General features: G+C 45.8%; 2 protein-coding genes across 2 annotated transcripts in view; one reads left to right on the top strand and one right to left on the bottom strand.

Annotated features, from left to right (window-relative positions):
• LOC119453094 (ATP-sensitive inward rectifier potassium channel 12-like) overlaps positions 1-12,009 on the top strand; it is a 33,367-nt gene extending 21,358 nt beyond the window's left edge. Inside the window, 6 exon segments of the mRNA XM_049667537.1 lie at positions 361-615; positions 1,550-1,744; positions 2,442-2,726; positions 3,215-3,562; positions 4,271-4,521; positions 6,213-12,009. Of these exon segments, the coding sequence (XP_049523494.1) occupies positions 361-615; positions 1,550-1,744; positions 2,442-2,726; positions 3,215-3,562; positions 4,271-4,521; position 6,213 (1,335 nt within the window). The 3' untranslated portion in view covers positions 6,214-12,009.
• A 2,171-nt stretch (positions 12,010-14,180) lies between these two features.
• On the bottom strand, positions 14,181-24,850 carry LOC119453097 (ATP synthase subunit d, mitochondrial-like). Its single transcript, XM_037715094.1, is given in 6 exon segments — positions 14,181-14,474; positions 18,368-18,430; positions 21,661-21,732; positions 24,396-24,492; positions 24,713-24,813; positions 24,815-24,850. Coding segments are annotated over 6 exon segments (525 nt in total). The 5' UTR covers positions 24,836-24,850; the 3' UTR covers positions 14,181-14,303.
• Between the last annotated feature and the right edge of the window lie 309 nt (positions 24,851-25,159).

Below are 25,159 nucleotides of genomic sequence, written 5' to 3'. Positions count from 1 at the left end.
GGAGTCTGAGTTAAGCTTACACTAGCTGTTACAAATGCACTTGAAGCTGGAAATGGAACAACACTTTAGAGTATTTTCAGAATTGTTTGCGTTTGGATTTATGCGACTGTACACCCTATTGTAAAAAAAGTAAAGATAAAGCTGAATTAAAGGCCAGCTGCCCATTGTTGACAACTGCCGACTGGCCTTCACATTTTTGCAATAGGCTGTAAAATGTATTGTATTCGCATAGCCACGAGTGGGCTATTTGATAGTGCTAAGCTAGAAAGACTCTCTTTCTTCTTCACTAGGCTTTGAAGTACAGCGGATATTGCAGCATGTAAATGATGATATGTGTGAAATGCTCACCTTCTCGCACAGGGTGAGACGAGCACGAGCAGCAGGCGCATCCTGACCAAGCACCTGTCGCTGAACGGCTTCCCACGATGTGCCGACTCAGCGGCCAATGGGGGCAACGGCGCCGAGGACTCGCCCGTTGTCCGCTACCAGAAGGCCAAGATCATCCCAAGTCGGGTGCGCAAGAGGGTCATCTTCAAGAATGGCAGTGTCAACCTCTCCAAGGAGCACGTCTACAAGCGCTCGCAGCGATACCTGCAGGACATCTTTACAACACTGGTGAGTGGCCGGTATAATTCACTCACTGCTAACCAGGTGCCAGGTTGCACTGGAGCCATCGCATTCAACTGCTGAACACTTGGGCTCAATTCCCAGACATTTAGGTGGCTGCCTTTCAAAAGAGGCAGGTTGCCAAAACAGCCATGCACTGTGAGATTTCAGCTTAAATAGAGGAACCCTGGGTGGCTGAAAACCTGCAGATCTCCCTACACAATGGCGTGCTTGCAACACCTGGTTGAGAGAGCATTCCCAATCAGAGGTTTAAGCACCGTCTTGGCGTGTCACACACACACAAGGCATTCATCCTTGACAACTGGCAGAAGACGGATAAATCCATCTCAGACTTGTGTTAACACATTGAGTACACACTTATGCAGTAATGCTGATGTAGTACTTAGATTTAGTTGTGCCATTAGAGACTCAATGTAGTAAAAATAATTTGTAGCCCTCCAGTATGTCTGTCATACTGACTGGGTTAACAATTGCGACATGGCCATATATGTTGGTGGACAGGGATCAATCGGTGAAGCAGCGGCAGCGATGTTGTTCCTAGATGGGCTATTGGGTAGGCTTCGGTGTGAGGGCTACTGGAGTTCTGACGTCTCCTTTAGGAGGAGGGCAATAAGCAGCACATCACACTTCTGGCACCATGCGAGTCATAGTAGCGCAGAGCATGTGGTGTGATGTGCATGGCATGAGGCGAGCTTTTTGTCTTTTACAGCCAAGCACATGACTATAACTAGCACATATGTCACGCTGTAGCCCTTATGCTGCTTATAGTCATCAAACACGATCAACAAAAGAAACATTCTTGTGGAGTAGTCAAGAATTTCCAGGAAAGTATTTTTCATGTAATGTTTGTAGCCCTTTATTACAAAATTTATTCTTGTAATGGTGTATCGTAATCTTTTGCTGTGCTCTTGGCTCCTCCCAGGTGGACATCCAGTGGAGGTGGAACCTTATGGTCTTTTCGATGGGCTTCATCCTGAGCTGGCTCGTGTTCGCCATCATCTGGTGGCTCATCATGTTTGCACACGGCGACTTTGACCCACATGAGGGCGAGTGGACGCCTTGCATCGTTGAAGTCACCTCATTCACGTCTGCATTTCTGTTCTCCCTGGAGACGCAGGTAACAAGCCTTTTGAACCTGTTACAGTGTGCTATGCTGAAGTTCTCATACAAAGGCCTCATACAAAGGGTCAAGATTGGAGGGAGGGGAAGACAAGAAACTCAGTGTGCTGGAAATCCCTCGTGCACAATATTATGCATTGGGTGATTTGTTTTTGAAATGATAGCTATCTGCAGCTACTTCATCAAACTTTCCAGAGTACCATGGGCATGTCAAAGTTAATCTAAAGCTCTCCACTATGGTGTCTCTCTGATAGCCCCATCTGCTGCTCTGGGATATGGTAAAGTGCATGAATTATGTTATAGATGAACGCAGGATCCAGAGGGCACAACAGAAAAGCTTATTGGGTTGTTTATGGCTCCAGACTACTCGATCCTTGGGAAGTGTGCTGCCCGAGGGTAGAGAGGACCATCACATTGCTCTCTGTTTACATTACATATGGTGAGAGCGGTGTCCCGTCCTGGGAAACATGACTATATACACATGATTGAAGTCGAGAGCAGCTGCAGGAGGACATATATTCGCAGCCACAGTCCCACATAAACACTGAAAAGCCACTGGCTATATGACTTCACACACACGGCATCGGAACACGTATACGATGCGGCTCGGCCGCTGCTTACGTTCGTGGCTTTCAGGTTCCCAAACAGTGAATGAATGAAGAAATCATTTCTCATCATGATCGTTCATCATGCAGCACACCATCGGCTACGGCAGTCGTGCCATCACGCCCGAGTGCCCGGAGGCCGTGTTCATCCTCTGCATGCAGTCCATCACGGGCGTCATGATCCAGTGCTTCATGGCGGGCATCGTGTTCGCCAAGTTGTCGCGGCCCAAGAAGCGCTCGCAAACACTGCTCTTCTCGCGCAATGCCGTCGTGTGCCTGCGTGACGGCAAGCTCTGCCTGCTGTTCCGCGTGGGTGACATGCGCAAGTCGCACATCATCGGCACGTCCATCTCGGCGCAGATCATCCGCAGGAAGGTAAGTCGCTATCTCTGTCAACCGTGCCTAAGAATCCTGTTGTAGAGACTGGTAGCCTGTTATGTATTGACTCTTGTATTGGTGCCCTAGAATTGCCGCGCGACTGGCTGCTCGAGGCACTTTGCGTGTATTTGTGGGCTTCTTTCACGCTCAGAAAAACACATTTATGTTGCACGTATTGAGCAACAGAAAGCTGTATCGGTAGTTTTTCATGTTGCTCTACAACTTTCTCATTGACACTTTGATAATTAGGACAGTACTTCTCGAGTTAGATAATTAATTACAATTAGGTAATTAAATCTCAGTAACGGAAAAATTACTGGCGGCTACTCCACTGTACTGGAAACAATACGCACTAGGTTTGCTTCGCGTAACGCCGTTCCTCTTTTTTTTTTTAATCGAGCTGCGTGATAGCTAGGACACCCTGTATATATTCTTGAGATAATGTGCACATTGTGTGACACATGTGCACCCTCCTGTCTGTCCAGGTGACTGCAGAGGGTGAGGTGATCCCCTACTACCACACCCAGCTGGACGTGCGCTTTGATGCGGGCACAGACAGCATCCTGTTTATCTGGCCTGCCACCATTGTGCACGAAATCAACGAGACCAGCCCCTTCTACAACATGTCTGCCGAGGATGTGCTGCGCGAGAAGTTTGAGATTGTGGTCATCCTCGAGGGAACCATCGAGTCCACGGGGCAGTCCATCCAGGCCAGGTCTTCTTACCTGCCGTCCGAGCTCCTATGGGGACACCGCTTCGAGCAGCTGGTGCGTTTCCAGAAGGATTCGTCCGAGTACCTCGTAGACTACAGCAAGTTCAACAACACCTATGAGGTGGGTGTATGGATACCCCTGTGCCTTTTTTTCTTGCTGTGACAGAAGTTAAAGATCAACCGCAATGAACTTTCACTTTGACTAAATCGGTTCTGAATTGGTAGCACAGTCAAAACTTGGTATATAGCGAACACAAATATATAGCAATGGTATTTTTACACTGGGTGCAACTTCATTATGAAAACGTTTTGACTGTTGAATACTATTGAAGGTGGTCATGGTAAAGCCTCAGGGCTGGTAATGGCCCAATTTTTATGTTAACGGCCTTTACATAGGTGATAACATGGGCCGCTGGTGGTTAGCGAATATGATGGAAATCCCAGACAACGTGCGCCAAGATTTTCAGCGTGCCGCAGAAGCCGTCTAATCTCGAACGCCATGCTCAGGTGCCGTGCTAGTTCTCAACATTATGCTGTTTCCTGTGAGTAGCAATGGCCAGCTTTGTTTTTTTGATATTTGAAATATAAAATGTTGCATCGCTTAACGTTCCTTTTTCTCTGTGTGGCTGTGTTTAGAAAACTTACTCAAGGTGTTGCTGAGCGACACATGAACCAGCAAAGGGGTCTGTGATTACTTCAATGTTTGAGACATCCTCAACCCTAAGAAATGGGTTGTGCACCCGAAAAAAATTCCTGGCTACGGGCCTGACTGGAAGGTAGCGGTGGTATCAATCTCACAGTTTCGTAACGATTGTCTTTCCGTTTGTAGGTGGAGACGCCTCTGTGCAGCGCGCGTGACTTCTACGAGTACCAGCGGATGCTGCGCAGCGCACCGCGAATGGTTACGCTGGGCACGCCTCTCCAGGCAATGACCATCGACGACCGCAACCAGTCCGGTTTGACACAGCAGCAGCAGCAACAACAGCAGCAGCAGCACCCTGCTTTCAAGAGGGTAACGCCGGAGAAGTTCCTCAACACCGCTGGGCACCTCATACCTTTGCAACTGCCCAAGGAGCTTTGGTGAGCGTTGCAGCGTGATTGTCGGAGTGACTAGTTACGGGAAGCTGCACTAATGGTTTATGTACTGTGCGCACATCGTTATAATATGAGGCCTTGTGGCTGTAAGGAACATTGCACTTTTAAATGGTTTACACGTCTTAAACGGGACCTGCAACACCTTTTCTTCAAGACCGAAAACACGCTAGAGGGAGTGCAATTGATTTCAATGAATATATTCCCGCAGAAGCTTTTGAAAAGAAGCAAATAATAATGGAATAATGAAGAGCATAACGTTTGTTTTCCCCATTCCTCTTAGCTCAACAGCATTCTTTTCAGCTGGGGCTGTGGTGATACCGATGCCCTGCCAAATTGATCTTTTCTTACCTTTTCTTCTTTCCACGGTGCGCCTATGATATCTGATTGGCATCTGACAAAGGTACCCGAGAAGGTAACCGAGAGCGACGCGTGACAAGAGGGGCAGGATGCACTAGCAACTGCCGCTTCCTCATCTGTTAGAACATTGGAGAGGTGTGCATGAGTAAGCGAACTTTCGCTCGGGAGTAACTCATAGTCGTGAAATATTGCCCATGGTTGGCGACTATGGGCGGTCACTTGGTCAATGACACCATTGACGGTGGCAGATGAGAGGGGGCCATAAAGGGTGCAGAAGAGAGAAAGGGACCTTTTATGTGACATGAGCTTCCTGCTGCACGAGACGGAATAATGTTTGACTCGCATGTTCATGGCAGCATTGTGCACGAATTGCGAACATTTTTTACCATGTTCAATAAGTGTTGCAGTACCCCTGTAAGGCTCCCCAGAAATTTAGTGAAAGTCTTAGAACTTCAAAAGTCTACTTTCTGCCGCACAACAATAATTATCATTCTTGTGTACTCTTCAGTGTTGTGCCTGCACTACTTTCATCTCGCTGCTGTTCCTCCTGGCTATGTAGGAAATGGTTGTAGACAGTCTGCTGGTCAAGAATGCGTTGACTTTCATGGCTGCTCACAGTTAGTCACCTGCTTTAGCGATATCACAAACCAATGCTTTGTGTGCTGCCTTCACCATAGCCCCCCAAACAATGCATCTCGAAACTCAACAGAGAGAGCTCATTAAATTTAAACATGTATTGGCGCAAGTAATCATGGGTAAACACGGAGAAGGCAGGAGATGGAAATTGAAGGGGTTGAGCAAAACGAGAACAAGGTGAAAGCAGTAGCCAACGTTTCGGCAAGTGGACTTGTTTTTTTTTTTCCAAGGAGCCTGTGCCTGAAAAAAGGCCTTGAAAAAAAAAAAGGCCGTGAAAAAGAGAAGGCCTTGAAAACGGCCTTCAATAAAACAAGCCCACTTGTTGAAACATTGATTCTCGATTTCACCTTGTTCTCGTTTTGCCCATCACAAGTAACCATGCATGTCATCGAGAAAGTATGAGAGACAGATGCTGACTTTGTGATATGCTGGAGATGTTAGCCCGGCTGATCACCTGGCATGATACTCCAGGCGCTGGTTGATAATTATGGCACGCACAGCAACCACATAAACACACAAAAAACGCACCTACCCAGTGGGGGATGTAGGGATGATGATCCGAGTAGAAAGGTTGCGTCATTGTCAATAAGCCGGGAAGTTGCTTTTCTTTTGCCACTTTGCACTTCTCATACTGGGTGCACGCCTTCTAGATGACCTCTTCTTTTTCTTGCGCTTTGTTCTAGATATACCTTCTGCAGGCTCCATGCCGGAGTCTTCCAAGTGATGACCAACTTTGAAAAGGACATCTTGCTGCAAGATGCAACATGACAGGACATGCATATCACCAGTGGTGGCCTCAAATTCGGCAGTTGAGTGGAGCAGCTGTGACGGTCCCACACCAACGCTGACCTTCGAAGCCGAACGACGTGCACATATCGTCCCTCCGAAAGTGCCTTGACAAGCTGCTGCGAGCCCTTCGCTGGCTCGACGTTGCCATTAGGCTCTGGCATACAGCAGCCACGACCGTTTTTTGGTTTCCTTTTTATTCTTGTGCTCTCCAGTGACATGGTGAGAACTGAACAAGACGCTGTCACTTCCTCGACACCAGAGACACCCTCCCGCTCTGTTTGCTTGGTGTGTAGTAAGACTGCGTCGAATCAGTGTTTGGGAAAAAAAGTGCATTTGTTTAGACGCTAAAGTGGACTCTTCTTTGACGGCCGGTCACAGCCCACCGTTGGGCCACTGTCAGTGACAAGGCACGTGACCGGATGTCACACTTTCCGACCAAGAAGCACTGTCCGGTGAAAAACGCACATGGCGCATGGTGTGGTGCTGCTGCCCACGTCACTGTGTCGTGACGAGGACATATCGTGGTGGAGAGAGACATCACGGAAGATGTCCCAAGGGAGATGTCATCCAGCACGAGAGGAACAGCTTTCGATGAAAGGCAATGGAAACACAACCCATGAACTTCCTTCCAACAATGGACACACATGCCGTTGTTCGGACTGTTGTTGTGTGTGTGAATGATAATGCCTTCTTGTGGTGTGTTGCACATGACCACAATCCCTCAGTGGACCACCATCCCTCAGTGGATTTGCGCGGCGATGCTGTCGTGTCTGTGGACTGGGGTAGGTTTGTTTTAGGTGAGTCGCGTAGGAAGTTGTCGCTAGTTCTTTAAATTTTCTTCTATTTTAACGAGTTCCAAATGTTTTTCCCTCTACTTAATTGTGCAAACAAACCTAGGCCGAGGGCCTGGGAAGAATCTACAGCATTGAGTGAAGCAGTTGCATTCTGCTATTGTGAGGGATGCAGCTGCCTCAGAAGGGGATGATATTTAAATAATGCGACCATCGCGCAAATAGAGGGTAGCATGATGTCGCACTTGAACCAGACCTTACCCTGAAATTTCACCAGTGCATGGTGAAATTGCACTGGGATGTGCCACTCGAATGCACTGGAAGATCCTTGTGAATTTAAGCACACAGCACTCGCGTGTAGCCTGAATTTGCCGTGAGTAGCATGAAGAACGAATGAAGACACAACCGTCTGGCCTTCTAAATGTAGGCGGCATTTATCTCGCCATTGCTGTGTGCTATACAATGGATGCAATTAATTGTGCCTGTGCTCCTGCTCTTGAGCATGTTCCTTAAGCATCAGCCAATAAATTCTTGTCCCCTTCTTTAATATATAAGCATTGCTCATGTAAATACACAACCCGATCTGGGTGCATTTTACTAGTAGCTCTTTTTTTCTTTATTATTGCTTTTTATTGCTTATCTATATGCATGCCTGAGACAATCACTGTGGGCTGCTGCAGTGGACAAGAGGCAAGTGCCAACAAGGGCATAGGCCTTTCGATTATTTTTTAGAGCGTTCAATCAAGGTTGATAAATGCATTTAATTATGCAATTTGCACAGGTCAACATGAACCTTGATATCTGTCTTCAGATGTGTTTAACTGATATGTTGAATTTGAAAATCCTCCGTGGAAACAAAGCCTGTCAAAACATTAGTGAAGGCATTTCAACCTCCTTGCCATTGAAGGCAAAGTTTTGCAACGCCTGAAAAAGGGCTGTTTTGTTGTGCATAAGACATTTAGAAATAGAATCGGCACATCTCATCATGACTGGATGGAATTGATTTAGCTACGGAGCTAAATGTAAGCTTGGGCAAAATGCAAGTATCACCAAACGGTTCTAAACAAGCCTGCATTTTTGCAACACTGCCATTAGCATTATAACTTTTGCAAAGAGCTCCACTCTCTCGCAATAACGATATGCATCACTGCTCAGACACTAGAAAATTGCAATAAGTCGCAAGCAACCAAGCATCTGTGGGCCTTGTGGAAACAGTGCAGGCCAGCCTCACAAGATTCTTGGTCCACGACAAAGGCTCACAACACCAATTACTTTTGTGGCACATCATGGCAAGGCAGTGCAATGGGTGATCTGTACCTGTTGCACGTATCGCCCGAGTGTTGGTCCACTGCTGCCACTTTATTCGCGTAACATGCCACCTGTTGCACTGCTGGTTCTCTCCATGTGACAGGGGAGGTATTTATAACAATATTGAAAAACACAAATATTTTGGCAGTATTGCCTCGGTATTCTGAAAACATTCCTCCTCATGATGCATTGCCTGGAGTGGGTAGCTGGGCTATCCACGCTAGGCTGTGGCTTTTCGTATTACGCAGTGGTACAATCCCAGTAGTACTTTAACTGGGCAGTACCGATGGGCAGTACCAATGGGCAGTACCGATGGGCAGTACAACTACAACAGCTGGTGTTGCACGCCTAACACAGTACTGTTATGAATACATGAAGCAAAATATAGGGGAGTTCATATACCAACAGCAAAAACTGCAAGAGTGCAGTTGAACTAAAGTAACACTATGGTTATTTAAAAGTAACACCCTGGGTATTTTTTAACCTTAAGGTAGACTGTTGCTTCACTTTGCAGGTTAATGCAGCTAGAATCAATAGCCACCAATATATCGCCTCCATTATACAAAAAAGGCGTCCTGTCTTCATGTTCATGTCTTCCCTGGTTAATTCTTGTCTGCATGTACATAATAGTATAACTAATGTAATGAAAAGGCTGCGGAAGTTTTCACACAGTTCCTGCTTTGCCTAGTTTGTTAATCTGGGCAACACTTTACGCGGCCTAGAATGGGCTCCCAACACACGTAAAATAATAGGAATAGACAAATTTTATTATATTCACATATTTTCTTACGGCTCAAGTCAAAATGACGGTCCAAGTAATTTCACTGTGTTCTTTGTAATACAGTTGAACCTCATTATAATGAAGTCGTATGTGACATCAAACTGACTCCGTTATATCCAATACTTGTTATAAGCATATATTAGTTGCATGTTGATATTGGTATGAAAAATTCTACATTTACTTCGTTATATCCAATCATTTGTCATGTACAAGATTGTTATATTGAGGCTCCACTATCTTTATGCATATCGGCATTTACGGTAACCAGTGATAGAAAAATGTGAAGTTGCCTGTGATGGAACTTTTGGGTAAGGCAGTAATTTAGAGGTTTTCTATGCCACCTAAAGTGTTTATTTATAGTGCAGTATGCTGCAATAAGTGTGAAGAAAGAGAGTGAAAATACAGTCCATTATATGCCTCCAATGTTGGGCTGAGAAAGTGTTTGGAGTTTGCAATGTAAGCAATACTTTTGACTTTTGGGACATATCAGTTTGCAACATTTGGCACATCTCAGTGTGGATAGGTTTAGAACTCTCTTCCAATCTTTACACAGTCTTATCACTGCGCATAGTCATTGTGCCTTAAGGATCATTTGAAATTGCATACGAATTCTTGAATGTGGTATTTTTAGGTAACTTGTGTAAGCCTGTATGTAATTCAGTCATTGAAATGTGTATGCAGCAAAGAAAAATTGTGCACTGCGATTGATGTCCTAGTTTGTTATAGCATTACGCTCATTGTCCAAACTTGTGAATTTGAGGCAGGCTGTAAATTGCTTCATTAAGTTCAACACATTGCTAGAACTAAAATATTTGACTGTATTGTGGCAGTTGCTAAACATTGATAATAGGGGAATTCAAAAAAAAAATTAGTTTCTGGTGAATCGTGATATTGCTGCACGGTACCTTTGCTGTTTGGGAACAAGTTGTGTTTACATGAGTGTTACATTGCTCTGTAAAACGTTGTGAAATGTGGTTTTTGTACACGCGGAATGAATGGGCATGTGAATTGTGACAGGCTGTACTTGTATCAGCACGGAAGGTAGGGCCAAGAAAATTCCAATGTAATCCCAATGTTGGCCTCACATTGGACAACGCTAATCGCATATTGGCCCCATTTCTACTGCTATTTTGGACATGTATCGATTTACGTGGAGGTAAATTAGTCTAACACGTTGCAAATAATGCTGTAGACTAGATATAAATTCAGCATGCCACTCCTTGGCATGGATTCTGTGATGAGGAAGTTTGAAACTTGGATGTGTTAAGAGAACCTTATGGATAGTTCATCTAGTACTCGTTTGAGAAACAAACATACAATGCATGTGTCAACTGTTTGTCCACTCTTTTGTTCGTTTGTTCAAGGTCGGCGACTGTGCTGTCCATTTCTTGCTCGTCTGTGCATTGTCTGCGTTGTGTAACAAGTACTGCATCAAAGAAAAATCAAAGCTCTGAATGTCTGAATATTGAGCAGCAGTGACAATCTAAAGTATAATATGCGCTTGATGTGTTGGTCGGTGTCTGATATAAAATAGCACAAAAAAAGGCCACTGATGAGAAAGACAGGACAGGGGCTAATAAAAATATTGCATTCTTCTCAACGTCTTTAGACCAGCTATGACCATATCTACACTAAGCTTCCCATACTACTCTCACTTTTCGCGGCACATAGGCTTGAAAGTGGGTCGAGTTAAACCTGCAGATGTAATTTCTCTTTTCAAGTAACCTCCTGCGTCACACGGTTCATTCAGACTTATACCTTGGACATTTAGTGGTGCACTCCATTGGACGAACCGGAGCAGTTTGGCGACGCCGAGAGCAGTTCGAGCTGCTCCCGCGTGAGAAGCAGGCGTGCTAAGGAACTCGCATGACACAAACGCGTCGCATTCTTTTTTTATTTTGGTTGTGTTTCCTTCGTTGTGGTTCAGTGTGCGGTGGCAATGGCTGTTGAGAAGCCCAGTTCGTGTGATAATCGCCGCGGATTTGGCTGCATAGGATGCTGGGAATGTGAACGATCTGGTCATGGGTGATACACCTTTGCTCTCGCACCAGTTCTCGGAGCACGTGGAACTTTCCAATGGGGGAGCAAGCTGTCACATTCTCGCTGTGCTGCCGCTGCGATTCTCTCAGCTCTTTGCCTCTCCGCTCCGGTTCTGCCAATGGAATGCGCATAATAATGTAAAGTGATTAGGAGCATTCTGCATTTCAGTGCAACCACGTACCCTGTGTGATGTCATTCCATCAAATGCACTTCGTAGTTTTATTAATTGTGTGTGACAGTCGTTTTACAAAAGGAACTTTTGGGGACCAGAAGAAAAAGTGCCCCGACCAAACACTTGGGTCACGAGTGTATTTCGTTATGTTAAACGTAGAACTGTGTTGCAGGTGGACGTATGGGGGGGGGGCAGACATTTCTGACGAGAGAGCAAGTTGTTCTTGCCCTTTTTTCTAAATGACATTCCCCAAGCAACGAACAGAGAGCTAGGTACAAGCATAAATGTTGAGTGCAGTCAGTTGATTTTCCGTGTCATTCCATTATGGAAAAACAGTATTGAGGGCATGAGTCAAATATATACATATATATATATAAGTTTATTACAGTCTTTTTTTTTACAACGAACTGCTGCAGCAGCTTGGGAAGCTATACAAGTGTCGTTTCTGTAGTCTCTTTATTATTATTATTATTTTTAACTGATGTTTAAAAAATACCAGTTGCCAAAGTTGTTTCGTTGTTGCAATGTTTTTAGAAGTTTGTCCCATTCTGTTTTTTTTTATGTGTACATAGAGATAATAAAATACGCCTTTAATTATACCCCAGTTTGTCATTGTGCTTCACTAATGTATGCACTCAAATTTCACAGCGTCGTCGCTTGATGGCAAGGTTTATGTGTGAGTGTAGCTGTTGCACTATAAGATGAAGCCGGTTTCCTGAAAGACAACAAAAAACAGCTAGATGGGCAACAACCACTCATTTTGACCGTGCATCAGCACAGCAAACAGCTGAGGACAAGCACAACTGCTGTACTTGCAAATGATGTTTAATTCACGTATGCGCATAAGTTACCATAGATGTATATCAATATTTGATCTTGATTGTTAGTTGATCTCGCTTAGAATCGAGACCCAGAAAAGAAACACAAGAATCGCGCAATTAATGTGGCATTGTCGGGTACCGTATGCGAAACAAACCAAATATAGAACGAAAATTCACTTTGTCTACAGCACACGGCATTGTTGTGTTAGTTTCGCAATACCTTCTGATTATAGGCAAGACCAACTTGTGTGATCGAATTTTGTGGTGTGCTTCAATATAAATTATGCACATACGTGAAGGAAAAATCATTTGGTGGCATACAGTGCCTGCATTTGTTCCTCCCTTCTGCGGCACTATGTCGTCAAAATGCAGTGCCAACTCGCCCAAATCACCGCCTTGTTGAAACAAGCTGCAGAAGGACTTGGTGTTGGGCAAGTTGGTGTTTGCTGAACGGTATATTGTAGCGCGAAGGCACATTTACATAGAAGATACACAGACACACGTCACAAGAAAGTGAATCCTTGTTGTGAATCATTGTTGTGAATCCTTGTTGAAACAAGGTTTCACACAGAAGGTCTGAAGTGGTTACTACTGGTTTATATTAAAGTACTGACAAAATGTTTGCGTTTGTCTTTCATTTTTTTAACGCAAAGCTCTTCGCAGTTTGGTGTGTCGAAGTGCAAACTGGGGCTCAGTTGTTAGTCCCTCTAGGAGGGCAGGCACAGTATTCTGCTTAGATGCAGCATAGCGGAGTGGTCCAGCGGTAGAATATTCGAATGAGACTGTGGCGGGAGTCTGCAGTTCGAATTTTGGCAGGGGCACTGCAACTGACTGTGTGTGAACACAATAAGAGTTCCGGAACACAAAAGGTCAATGAGGGGCAACATTCATTCCCACATTAAAGGGCATTGTGCACAGCATGGGTGCTCACGTCTGTACGATGACACTACAATTCTTTCGCACCATAAGGATCAGCTGACCAGGGAATTAGTGGAAGCCTTTCACATTTACAAGGGAAAAGAGGGTTGTATAAGTCAACCATCTGTTCTTCTGAGCCATAGTGAGACCGCCTTTTTGGAAGGTCACTAGATTAAATTTGTAAAAATGAATGTGTTATGGGTACAACGATTAGGATAGGATTGCACAGTGTGTAAGATATGTTGCCTATCTTTGACACCCGAGTGTGCGCGGATATATGTTTTGTAAAAGTACTGTTTATCTGACCGTGCACGTTGGAGGGTGCGCGGGTATATAAAGATGAAGCGTTCGTTCTAAAATAAAATAGCTGCGAGTGCAGCAAGTGTCGTGTACTCTTGTGTCTCTCCACTTTGTCCTTGTCAGTGCCCTGCTTCACCAATACGGTATGATGATTAATCACCAACTCGCCCAACTTTCCACATTACTGCAACTTCATTTCCTGACCAAATTCTTGCAAGGCACTCTGGCATTTCAGCGGCGACTGGCAATGACGACAGAGATCAAAACGACAAGCGAGCCCATAACAGCTTACCATCACCGACAACATGCACGGGTAGCATAACCAGTGGGCATATACATAACCGCACCTCCACTCCACTCAGGCCAGTACCATGTGACCCTTCCTAGTCGCTTGGTGGCGCGGCGATAATGGTTGAATAAAAGATGAAAGTGGTGTTGGGTGCATTACCTGGAACAGCGTAGCAGAAGACACCTGCAGTTCATTCTGCACCCGCGCATATTTTCAAGCATTTCTTCAGTTCATGATTGTGTTGCGGTTAGTATTACACTGAAGGAACAACTAAAGAACGAACGTAAAGGAACAAAAAGTGGACGTACGTGGCGCAGTTTCCAGTGTCCTCCGTGATTTGACTGACTCATCCACTGAATGACCTCAGGGTCTATACTCGTGCATTCATGCCAAAACTGGAATGGCGTGCATCTCAGCTAACAATAACCACACGCAGACTGCCCTGCTAACATAAACCTTCTTTACTTCGATCTTTTCGACATGCTCGGCTTATAGTTGCCAAGCTGACGAGACCACACTAAATGATGCGCACATCTGTCGTACTGCCAGATGCACAGTGGACTGCCTAGTGGTCTTCGCCGCGGTCTGCGTAGTCCAAGCTGTCGTCAAAGTCGGTGCTGCCGTCGTGGGGCCAGTACGTCGGGTTGTCGACGTCGATCTTCAGCTCGGGGAAGTAATCCACAAAGTCCTCCATGGTCATGTGCATCGCTGGAATCATGGCCTCGTACCTTGCCAACTGCGTAGAAGGGGCAGTCAGGTAAACGGGCAGCTTTAGAATACAGTCGAAAGCCATTACCATCAAGCCTCACCATAATAGCTGCGTCTGATGCAGAAATACCTTCGTTATATCTGATGCTCATTATAGGCATGTATTTGTTGCATGATCGCTATATGTGATAATTCATTATATCAAGGTTTGACTGTACTACGAAATTGCCTGTACAGTCAAACATTGCGATAGTGAAGTCTCATCTGATATGAAAATGCCTTCCTTATGTGGAATATTTGTTATAAGCATGTATACTTTACACTGATATCAGTGAGAAACATTTAAGAGTTACTTCGTTATATGTGATAATTTTTATATGCACGCTCAAATATCAAGGTTTTATCATACATGCTACCAAGTGTGACACCGCAGCTGCGCACATCAGGGCGGTCGAAACAAAATTGGCACCAGGACGAGTGACAGACACTCACGAGTGATAATAGAGAATGGCAGCCAGAGGTTAGCGCCTGTGTGATACGTAGTTTGATAAGCTTAGATTAACTCTACGGTGCAAGATGTACGATATACTCTTTAGGTGTGGATACGTTGCAACAAACGGTGTCGTGAGTGGGTCCCTTCACACTGTCCTTAAGCTGTGGTATATTCTAGACGCTATAGATCCTTCAGTCACAAATTATGATGGAGCGCCGATAAATGCATCAAAGTTGCATAATATTTCAAGGTGCTGGAAGTTCCTCTGAAAGAAAGTTAAAGTGGCAGGAAGAAGATCTGTGCATCGCCTTGTGAGTCTTCATAAGTATGTAGTAATTCACATCGCTTTTCTTATCATAAAAACTTATCATTGAATGACCAGCTCAAAGAATTTGTTATTGGCTCCATGCAACACGTGAAAAGAATGATTCTTTCAACGCTGCTAACACTATGCCAAACATCGCAGTGCTTTAGCCAAAAGTGGTCATCTGTACCAATAGTCGGCACACTCAAGCCACTGTGGATAAGCAGATGGCTCACTTCAACCGCAGCTCAAGGCCCAAGGCTTTTTTTTTTTTTGCCACAACTGGACAGCACTGGTGAGAACAAGTCATGTACAGTGGAATCTCGATGATACGATCACGGCTAATACGAATTTCCGGATGATACGAATATTTCTGCGGTCCCGGCCGAGTCCCATTACTTTGCAACGTGCTAGAAAACGGTTGTTACGAATCGATTTTCGACCCGCACAGTTGATACGAATAAACGCCGCCCCACCAACGGCCGCGAAAGAGAACAGCGCGCAGTCACGGACGTGGCGCCGGACAGTGCGGAGGCCGCGACTGGGCGCGAAGAGTTTGAAGCGGTGGCGCTTTTGTTGCTTTTCCTCCTTTTCCGCGTGCCATTGGACGGAGTGGCGGCCGTGCTTCGGGCCACATTCTTTGTTTGCGCCATTTTGCCTAGTCGCAGCGAGCTATGTCTACCGAGATACGATCTTGGCTGATTTGCGCAGCCGTACGCCGAGGCTCGGGAACCTCCGTTGGCGCGTCTTCCGCCGGCTACGTTGTCGGTGCCGATGGCACAGAGCGATTGTCCGTTTCACTGCTGGAGTCACACGGTGCAAGATAGCGTGGCACGTAATCCACGGTGCAAGGTTGCGCTCGTTCAGTTGGGTGCTCCTCCGCTTCTCCCGCTAATCGCCGTATTTTTCTTGCTGTAAGAGGCTTGCGCTTCCGTATTACTGAAGGCGTGCTTCGTCCAAAGTTTATTCACCAACGAGCGACGATCCATCACCAGCCTGGGAGCTCTCAGTAATCCGAATTCTGTGTGTCAAGTGAAGATGCTGGCGTGGTTTACGAAGCAGACAACTGCGGTTACAATCTTTACGAAGCAGACAACAGCAGCAACCAATGGAGAGACGCCTTTCAGCACGGCAGCCAATCGGAGGCCCGCTTTCATCGGAGGGCCTGTGTGACTACCTATCGCAGACCCGCGCTTCTTTTGTGTTTGTGCGTTTGTTACAAGATGGCGACGACGGACAAATTGAGAAGCGGAACGGCGAAACTTTGAGCTTTCGAACGATACCAAGATGGCGGCGCTCGCTGCCGGGAAATTAGAGATATGTCTCCGCGAACTGCGGTGATTTTGCGCGATTTAAAGCTGTTTTCTCGCCCTGCGCACTTATGAATTAAACTTTTTTGGACACTTTTAGCGCGTTTTCAGCCAAACCATATTGATACAGTGTAGATTAGGCATGGGAGATACCCAAACGCGTGGTTTGCAAAAATAGATTTTTCTAGCGATTTTCGCGATCTGATCCCCGCGTCCCCCCCTTAATTTAGCTAGTTTTAATTGCGTTTCAATGATACGAATTTCGACTAATACGAATATTTTTCGTGACCCCGTGAGATTCATATCATCGAGATTCCACTGTACACATATGTGTACGCCATAACTGAACTACCTCTAGTAGTTCAATTGCCATGGTTTCCGAGATTTAAGAAATGGGGCCTCTTCTTTCTGGGGTTTTGCGTGCCAAAACCAATTCCGATTATGAGGGACGCCGTAGTGGAGGTGTCCAGATTAATTTTAACCACCTAGGGTTCTTTAACGTGCACTCCAACGCAAGCACACGGGCGTTTTTGCATTACGCCTCCATCGAAATGCGGCCACCGTGGCCGGGAGTCGATCCAGCTACCTCGTGCTCAGCAGCGCAACGCCTCAGCTGACTGAGCCACCCCGGCGGGTCGGAAATGGGGGCCTCTCAAGTTCCACAGATGGCGCTGAAGATGAGATGTTCTGGGCTTTTGACACCGATAAAAGAGGCCTCCGACAGGGACAATAATTGATGTACCAAGTTGATTTAAAACTGCGGTGCTGCTGATAATCTACCAGGTAGCTAGAGTTGCTCTACTTCAATTGAGGGCTCTTGCGTTTTCACATGAAGCGGAACAGGCTTTATTGTAGGGTGGATAAAGGCCTTCAAGCAGAAAGGCGAGCGGTCTGGACCATCACCTCTTCGAAGACCTTTGTTCACTCCTATGATGGACTTCAATCGAAGGCGCTTGCCTTGTCAACCTTGTTAATTGTAGCTAGATGAGATGTTCTGGGCTTTTGACACCGATAAAAGAGGCCTCCGACAGGGACAATAATTGATGTACCAAGTTGATTTAAAACTGCGGTGCTGCTGATAATCTACCAGGTAGCTAGAGTTGCTCTACTTCAATTGAGGGCTCTTGCGTTTTCACATGAAGCGGAACAGGCTTTATTGTAGGGTGGATAAAGGCCTTCAAGCAGAAAGGCGAGCGGTCTGGACCATCACCTCTTCGAAGACCTTTGTTCACTCCTATGATGGACTTCAATCGAAGGCGCTTGCCTTGTCAACCTTGTTAATTGTAGCTTTTTCTTTCAAGTAGGAACAAATGACCATTATTCATTCTCGCTTACCACGAAAAATTGGTGAGTGGGGTAATCAAGGGCATGACCTTTATAATTTCTTGAAGTATGAATATCGGGGTGCATATTACGATCAAGTGCGTTTTATTCCTTTTTTTTTCATTTCTGGTCATGAAAACTGGGTACATACTACACTCGAGGGCCCATTTTAATCAAATAAATATGGTAACACTCGGCATCATTGTTAGCCTGGTTCATCTGGACTTTTAAGATGCCAATAGGCAATGAAACCAGCTCATGCCTCTGCACCATCTAGCTTCCCCCCCCCAATGATTGTTTCTCCATTTTTCTTTTTGGTAGAGAATTAGGCAGGTAAAGAAGGCAAGTGTTTTACTGTACTACTTGGGCCAGAAGATGTGATACTATGGCTAGAAAACCTGACCAGGAACACTACTGCGAAAAATTCTTTCAAAGTCAAAACGCCGGTCACTATACGATTTGTTGTGAAGAAAAAGAAAACTAGTGCGAACCTCTTTCTTGTACTCGGCAATGCGGTCATTCGACTCGGAGATGAAATTCGCCAGCTCTTGTTTCTGCAGAGAAAAGAAATCCTTGCGATTAAAACAAGCCAATAAAAGTTAAAAGGCACAAACATACAGTCATTCAATAATCGCACACTGACTAGCCCGGTAGCCAAACAAATAAAACTAGCACACAACAAAGCTAAGGAAAGCATAGGGAAGTTAATCCTTTCCATTTTAGAAAAAAAAGAAAAATATGTCAGCCGTGCAGACATGGACAGAAGAGAGAAACGGATAACACAAGTGCCGGTGTTTGTGTCGTATTTTTTCTTTTTGTATCTGTCTGCACACCCGACTTTTTTTTAAGAACATGAATCCCTAACAACTTGCTAAACTTACTTCGGCTTTGCATGCAAACTTTATTTTTGTATTCAGAGAATTGCCAAGATTTCCCTAATTTTTTTAATGAGCGATTCTTCGTAAACAGCTTCCATTAGTGCAATATCAGCAGTTCTATATTTCTGTTGTCTGTTACAGTCAATTATTGAGTTGCAGATAGAAGCAAGGCCACAGAAACCGTCTACATGAAACACAACACTTCTTGAAATAGAAGTAAACTGTGCTTTGCGTCTATTTATTCCAGGTGATGCTTTATTGCTGGAACAGCTATAAAAAGAAATTGCAGGGGCGCCGGTGGCAAAGCGTATTTGCCGTGCCGCATCCACACGACATAGGTCGCCAGAGGCTCAGAAGTCTTTCTCGCAATCGTTAGTACCAAGTTGAAGCTCCTCACCCGTCTCGCTAGAGCTTTCCAGGTCTAATTGATTGCCAGAGATGATGGAACGTCCAAAAACACCATGACTGTGGCATTCAGAAGGCAGGCCGTTGTCACTGCAGTTGCCTCGCTCAGCACCGCCATATTTAAAACCCACTGGAGCCAGACACATGCTTCACTTCTTCTGATTGCGCCCTCACGAAATTAGTCTTCCAGGAACACGGTGCCATTTAATAGCACAGCATTCAGACCGAAATTAAGATGCCATTCGCCCATGCCACTCGGCAGACCCCCAAAAGGAAATCCTTCTCACTTCCAATCCTTCCAATAAAGCAGTGTCTCTTTCACTCGGCACGTCACCTCAACTGCCAAAACAGACACCGCTCTTGATTCTAGCATATTTTGCACTGATCGAGATTCCGACTGCAGGCCGGCCAGAAGTGGGCGTATTGGTAGGCACACGAGCACGAAAGAATGCACGTGCGCAACACCAGGCGCTTTTGCTTCATCAGAGGATGCAGAAATGCAATTCGGCATATGGTCGCAGATCCTGCAATATCTTATCCTCACCTGTACACTCCGGCTACTGGGCTTTCTACAAGCTTTGCAGTTGACCGCTGAAACTGGTTTGGCCACAATGGCCACATAATTGTCACAATGGTCACATGACCAATGGTCACAAGCGAAGGGACGCACAATTTCTCTATTTACTGTTTTTGAATCGGATAAGCCATAAGATGGTGTTTTCTTATGCACAGAAGGGCTGGGTGACAGAGCAAAGTTAATGTCTAAAAAGTGGACAGCTTGCACTAGTGGTGCAAGGCTGAGTAAACCGCTGAGCTGGTGATCGACCTAGTTTTTCCCAGGTTTTACTATCCTTGGCGTGTTTAGCAGCAGCGGTTTTGACACAATACTCCGGATTAGCACGCAATTGCCGCATTCGTTCTCAGGCCCCCCCCCCCCCGCGAGGTCTACATTTTCAAGTACTGACAGGAGAACATGAAATTTTATTTACAGACATACAAATGACCACATGCACATCAATATCTCACTTTTGCAAGCATTTCGTTGTTGCTAATTCTGTCTTCAAAAATTCTTTAATATTTACTTAAATTCTCAGGTCTGGCGTCCCATAATCACCATCTGATTATGAGGCACGCCGTAGTGGGGAACTCCGGATTAATTTCGACCACCTGGGGTTCTTTAACGTGCACCCAATGGACAGCACACGGGCGTTTTTGCATTTCACCCCCAACTAAAAGCGGCCACCGCGGCCGAGATTTGATCCTGCGAACTCGTGCTTAGCAGCACAATGCCAAAGCCACTAAACAACCATGGCGGGTGTTCAAAACTTCTTCAGATAATGTTTCATTGTAAGAAACTTTATTTGTTTCCCATTTTGCGAGGATGACGTTTCCCAGCGCCTCAGACGAGCGGCACTGCGTCCTTGTACCCTTTCCCGATGTTAAATTTCCACTCTCACTTTGCATTGCTTTGTGGTATCAACAAAATACCTAATGTCACTTCGGCTGAGCACTACATTAAAATACTTGAAGACACTTTTTGCGCTAGCGCTCCTTGCTTTAAAAGCCATGACTGACCTGCCTACCCAATGCCATGCCATACCATGCCATACCATGCCTACCCAATGCAATGCCATACCATGCCTACCCAATGCCAGAGCAGCTGACGCCGAGGAGAAACGATGGAGAGTCTAGTGTTGCTAGTTGCGGATCGCGGCATTCGCTCGCTAGCTTAACGAGGCTAGGGCCACTAGGGCACCCAACAGCCCCGTCGGCGTAAGAAGCGACTCTGCATTTAACAAAATAGCGCATGTCTAGGGTTTCCCTACTAACAATGTTTCTTAATGTTTTGCGCGATCAACTGCCAACTGGATTGGATTCTGCTGGATTCTTTTTGCCAATGTGGCCTGACAAAGTGCTGGACATGGATAGAAACGGGACACAACTGCAATTTCAGGGAGATTTTCCTGTCAACCGTACAACCGGAAGAAATGGTTCAAATCCGGGAGTCCCCCGGGTAATCCGGGAGACTTGGCAGGTATGGACTAAGCAAAGCAAGAATTGCGGCGCGAAGCAATGACATGGCTGGGCGAAGCTGGGTAAAAGATTGCTAGGCGACCACATTGACTGAGCGGTGGAACGCAGAGTCTTGCAAAGCTATCCCACAGCAGGTGTGGGGTTGCCAGGCAACGCAGTGACGTCATAGCTCAGCGAGGTTCTGCAGCTCGCGGCACAACTTACGGCCGGCTTAACCAGCTCCGCTGTTAAAAAGCTGCAAGCAGTCAACCTCTCTGGCATCGGGCAAGTTTTTTGGCCTTCTTGCTGGCAATACTTTCTGATAACCTGTGTAAATCACATTTTCACAATAAACTTTATTCGGAACTTGGCGCTCGTGCCTGTCTGAAGTCATCCTGTTTGTTTGTTGCAATATTAGAGAATGCCCAACTGGCCCAATTTACCGCCCTTTAAAACCAGAAAATGAGAAGAAAGGATGTAGTACTCACCGCATTCTGTTCCTCAGCCTCAATCTTGGGTGTCAGATGCTCCTTAGGGTAAGGCACGGTGAGGGCCTTGTACTGAAATGAAACAAAAGGAAAAAGAAGGGCAATGACAATGAGTAACTTTAGTGTTGCAAGCAGCGGCAGGCATTATGCACACGCAGTGTCGTCCAGAAACACCCCATCAGCAGCGGGGTCAGTAAATCTTAAAAATTAACTAAATCGGAGGGTTTTACATGCCGAAAACGTCAGTCTTATCATTGGGCATGCCGTAACGAGAGACCCCGGATTAAAGTTGACAACATGGGATTACTGGACGTGCACAAAATGCATTAAGGTGTAAGATTGGGTGGGTTGGTTCGAGTTCATTATGACAGCAGTGCAAAAGGGCAAGAAAAGCACTCACGCCAAACACTGCCCTACTAACTGACCATTTATTGCACTCTGCAAGGAATAATGAATGCAGAAGGCAGCCCATCTGCATGCGTACCTTTCATGCTATTGGCTTCGGCTAAATCATTTAACAATACTGATTTCGCATTATCAACCTGCTTGAATGCGAAATCTGCCTTGAACGATTTTGCCTAAGCCAGTAGTGCGAGGTTGCACAAGCAGACGGGCTTACTTTCTGCATTCATTCCTTGCAGATAGCAATAAATTGTCAGTTGGTAGTTCAGAGCTTGCCCTGCGTGCTTTCCTTCTCAGCGTCGCCTACCCTTTGGCTGCCGTGATAACGAACCTTAAGCAGAGCACATGACCATTTTTGCATTTCAGTAAAGGGTAAACTTGCCTTTTAACTAGGGTCTAGTGTTTTCAGTTTAAATTGAAAAAACTTGGGAAAGGTACATTGAACTTATTTGCCTAATTTAACTGACAACGGTCAGTAAAAGCAAAGTCAAGACAAGAAAGTCAAGCAACACTAGAGAGTTACTAGTGACTAGAGAGTCAAGGCGGCAATCGACCTGCAGTGGCGAGCCAACATGAGTTCCTTTGCAAAGAGCCTGGGCAATGTCAAGGTCTCCTGCTATCCGGTAAGAAATTCATTATAAATAAAAAAAAAAACACTAGTTTGCTTAAATCTGCTTTGTGATAGTACATAAATACTAAGTAATTTTCCCTTAAATTACGTTAAGAAATCTTTACTTTTTTTTCTTTCTTATTTGCATCCATTTTGCCTGAAATATTAATGCGAGAGCATTTAGGGCCCCGTGTCGCAGAAAATCCGGTGCCGGCAACTGGCGTGTGATCGCGGGTGACAGAGAAAATCATCCAACCACATCGACCACGCAGGCCCTCCACGTGGTGCAAGGTTTTGGTGAACAAAAACTGAATTTCTCACAGTAAAATCCGTCAGAAAAATGGTAAAGTACGACTTTACCATTCGGCGTCGGATTCGCCATCAGATTGTTTACCAATTGGCGCAGATTGTAATTTGAATGTACGAGAAAACTTAATTCTGCTACGAGGAAACTCAAACATTTCTACCAGACTTGCGCACGTCGGGGCAATGGCAAACAATTAATAAAATAATTAAAGAAAGGTGCTAGGGCCTTCACATTTTAATATAAGACCACTTATATTGCCCCTGGAAGAACGCCTTCCAGGCAATGCATTTCAGTTTAAAAGTGAAGCCGACTTTAAGGAGATCGGTGTAAGCTGGCTTTCCCACGTCAGTGTCGCAGTGAATGAAACCCACTAGCTGTATGCGAACAATGCGAATGCGAACGGGTCCTGACAACGCTATCGCTGTTCTACTCCTAAAGGCAAAGCTTAAGCGTCCTCCAAGTTTTTGAGTAAATCCAACATCTGCTCGGTGTTGGGTCTGCTGGCCAAACTGCGCTGATCCCAATGGTTGTGCAAGCGATTGCCCTGTTCCATGGCGCATGCATCGTGCGTCCTAAATCACTAGCTTGCATGGGAGAAGGTCTGGTAAAGTCGTTATTCTCTGCAGCTATGCACGCGTCTGTGGCCTGAAGGGCAGAGCATCGGGCTGCCGCGCTGGAGGACCTGGGTTCAAAACCCACTATTGGACACAAAATTTCTGCTGTACTATTATTGTGTGATTGAGGATACCTAGACGCCGTAGGAAGAAAGTTCAGAGAGGTTCGTGAAATAATGCTTTGCATTAAAATGAATTTTTTTTTTTTATTTGACGCACACTGCTAAGGCACTGTAATATAACTGTGGTCGTTAGTACAACACAAGTTTGTCACATAGCTTGGATTGAGCCATGTCAGTGCCTTTCGGTCGAGGATGCAAATTGATGCCATCTGATGTGCTGCAAAAACTGCAACGCTCACCAACAAGCTCTGTTGAATGAAGGGCGCTTCCAAAGCCTTCCGATACGTCTTGAACTACGTCCATCTTATATCTATTGCGGAATCCTTCAACGCGGCTCTATAAATGACCCTGAAAGGGATAACTGTCACCCACCTGACACTAACACGAAGATGCCAAGTAAGCCCGCAGCTCACCTCCCGGTTTGCTCTCACATTTGGGCGACTGCCTCGGAAAGGCCTTGGTCCCCGGTTCGATTCCCAAGACTAGGTCGAACTTTCTTCCGAACGATCTTCCCTTCTATGAAAACTTCCTTCACCTTGCGGATTTCCGTAGAACTAACCAGCCCCTCCGGCCGCCTTGACTACGTTTTTCACTTATCCCTCGGTGCCCACTACGCATTCCGTCGCAATAGCCTGTTACACTTCTGCCACTCAATTTCGGGCACGTTGACGAACACTCACCGACTTTTCGAACTGTTCAACAAGGGCAGGGTTCCCCAACTTGGCCCGGTACATGGCGAAGTCGATCGGAGGCGGGTTCTCCGGCATGCTCAGCACCCTGGAAAAGGAAAAACAAAAAAACAAAAAACCTGGTCAGAGACCCCGTAGCGCGCAAATTCGTCGTCCAGCTGTATAGCTCTGCAGCGACTAGTCGGCACACCCAAGAGCAAACATAAGAATCGACGACGTGAAACTTTTGACCCCCACGAGTCGGCGAGGAGGCCGGGGGCCCGACTCGGAGATGAGGTAAAGGAGCTCCTAGCCATGGGCCCACGAACCTGCGAAGGTAGCCATCAGACTTCGCCTTGAGGGCCTGGAAACAGTGCTTCTGATTCGGAGGCACGCGTTCGGCGAAGGCGGCCCAGTCAACAGCGGACTTTCGAGATCCTACGAGCAGCCATGTTCCTGCAAGGTGACCGATCGACCGACGACGGATAGACTAGGCTTGGCTCGATGTAGTCGGTGACGTACCCCGAGCCGCAGCTACCCGCAGCCTCTGTAGGAGGCGGGGATGTCAGAGAACGTTACTTTTTGGCCACAGCTTATGCACTGGTTTATGGCATGGAGTACAGTTATAGATACGCTAACTTGCTCAATAAGTAAAATGTCATCGTCCCTTGAAATGTTACGGCAATTTTTACTTTGAATATATGGTGGAAGCTGCGTTGAAGGCCTGAACCGAAACTAGTTGAGAGGGACTAGCGGTTGAGAGCGGTACTAGAGAA

The sequence above is a fragment of the Dermacentor silvarum genome, chromosome 5 (genome assembly GCF_013339745.2).
Source record: "Dermacentor silvarum isolate Dsil-2018 chromosome 5, BIME_Dsil_1.4, whole genome shotgun sequence".
Lineage (NCBI taxonomy): Eukaryota > Metazoa > Arthropoda > Arachnida > Ixodida > Ixodidae > Dermacentor > Dermacentor silvarum.
This window is presented reverse-complemented; position numbering and strand designations above follow the sequence as displayed.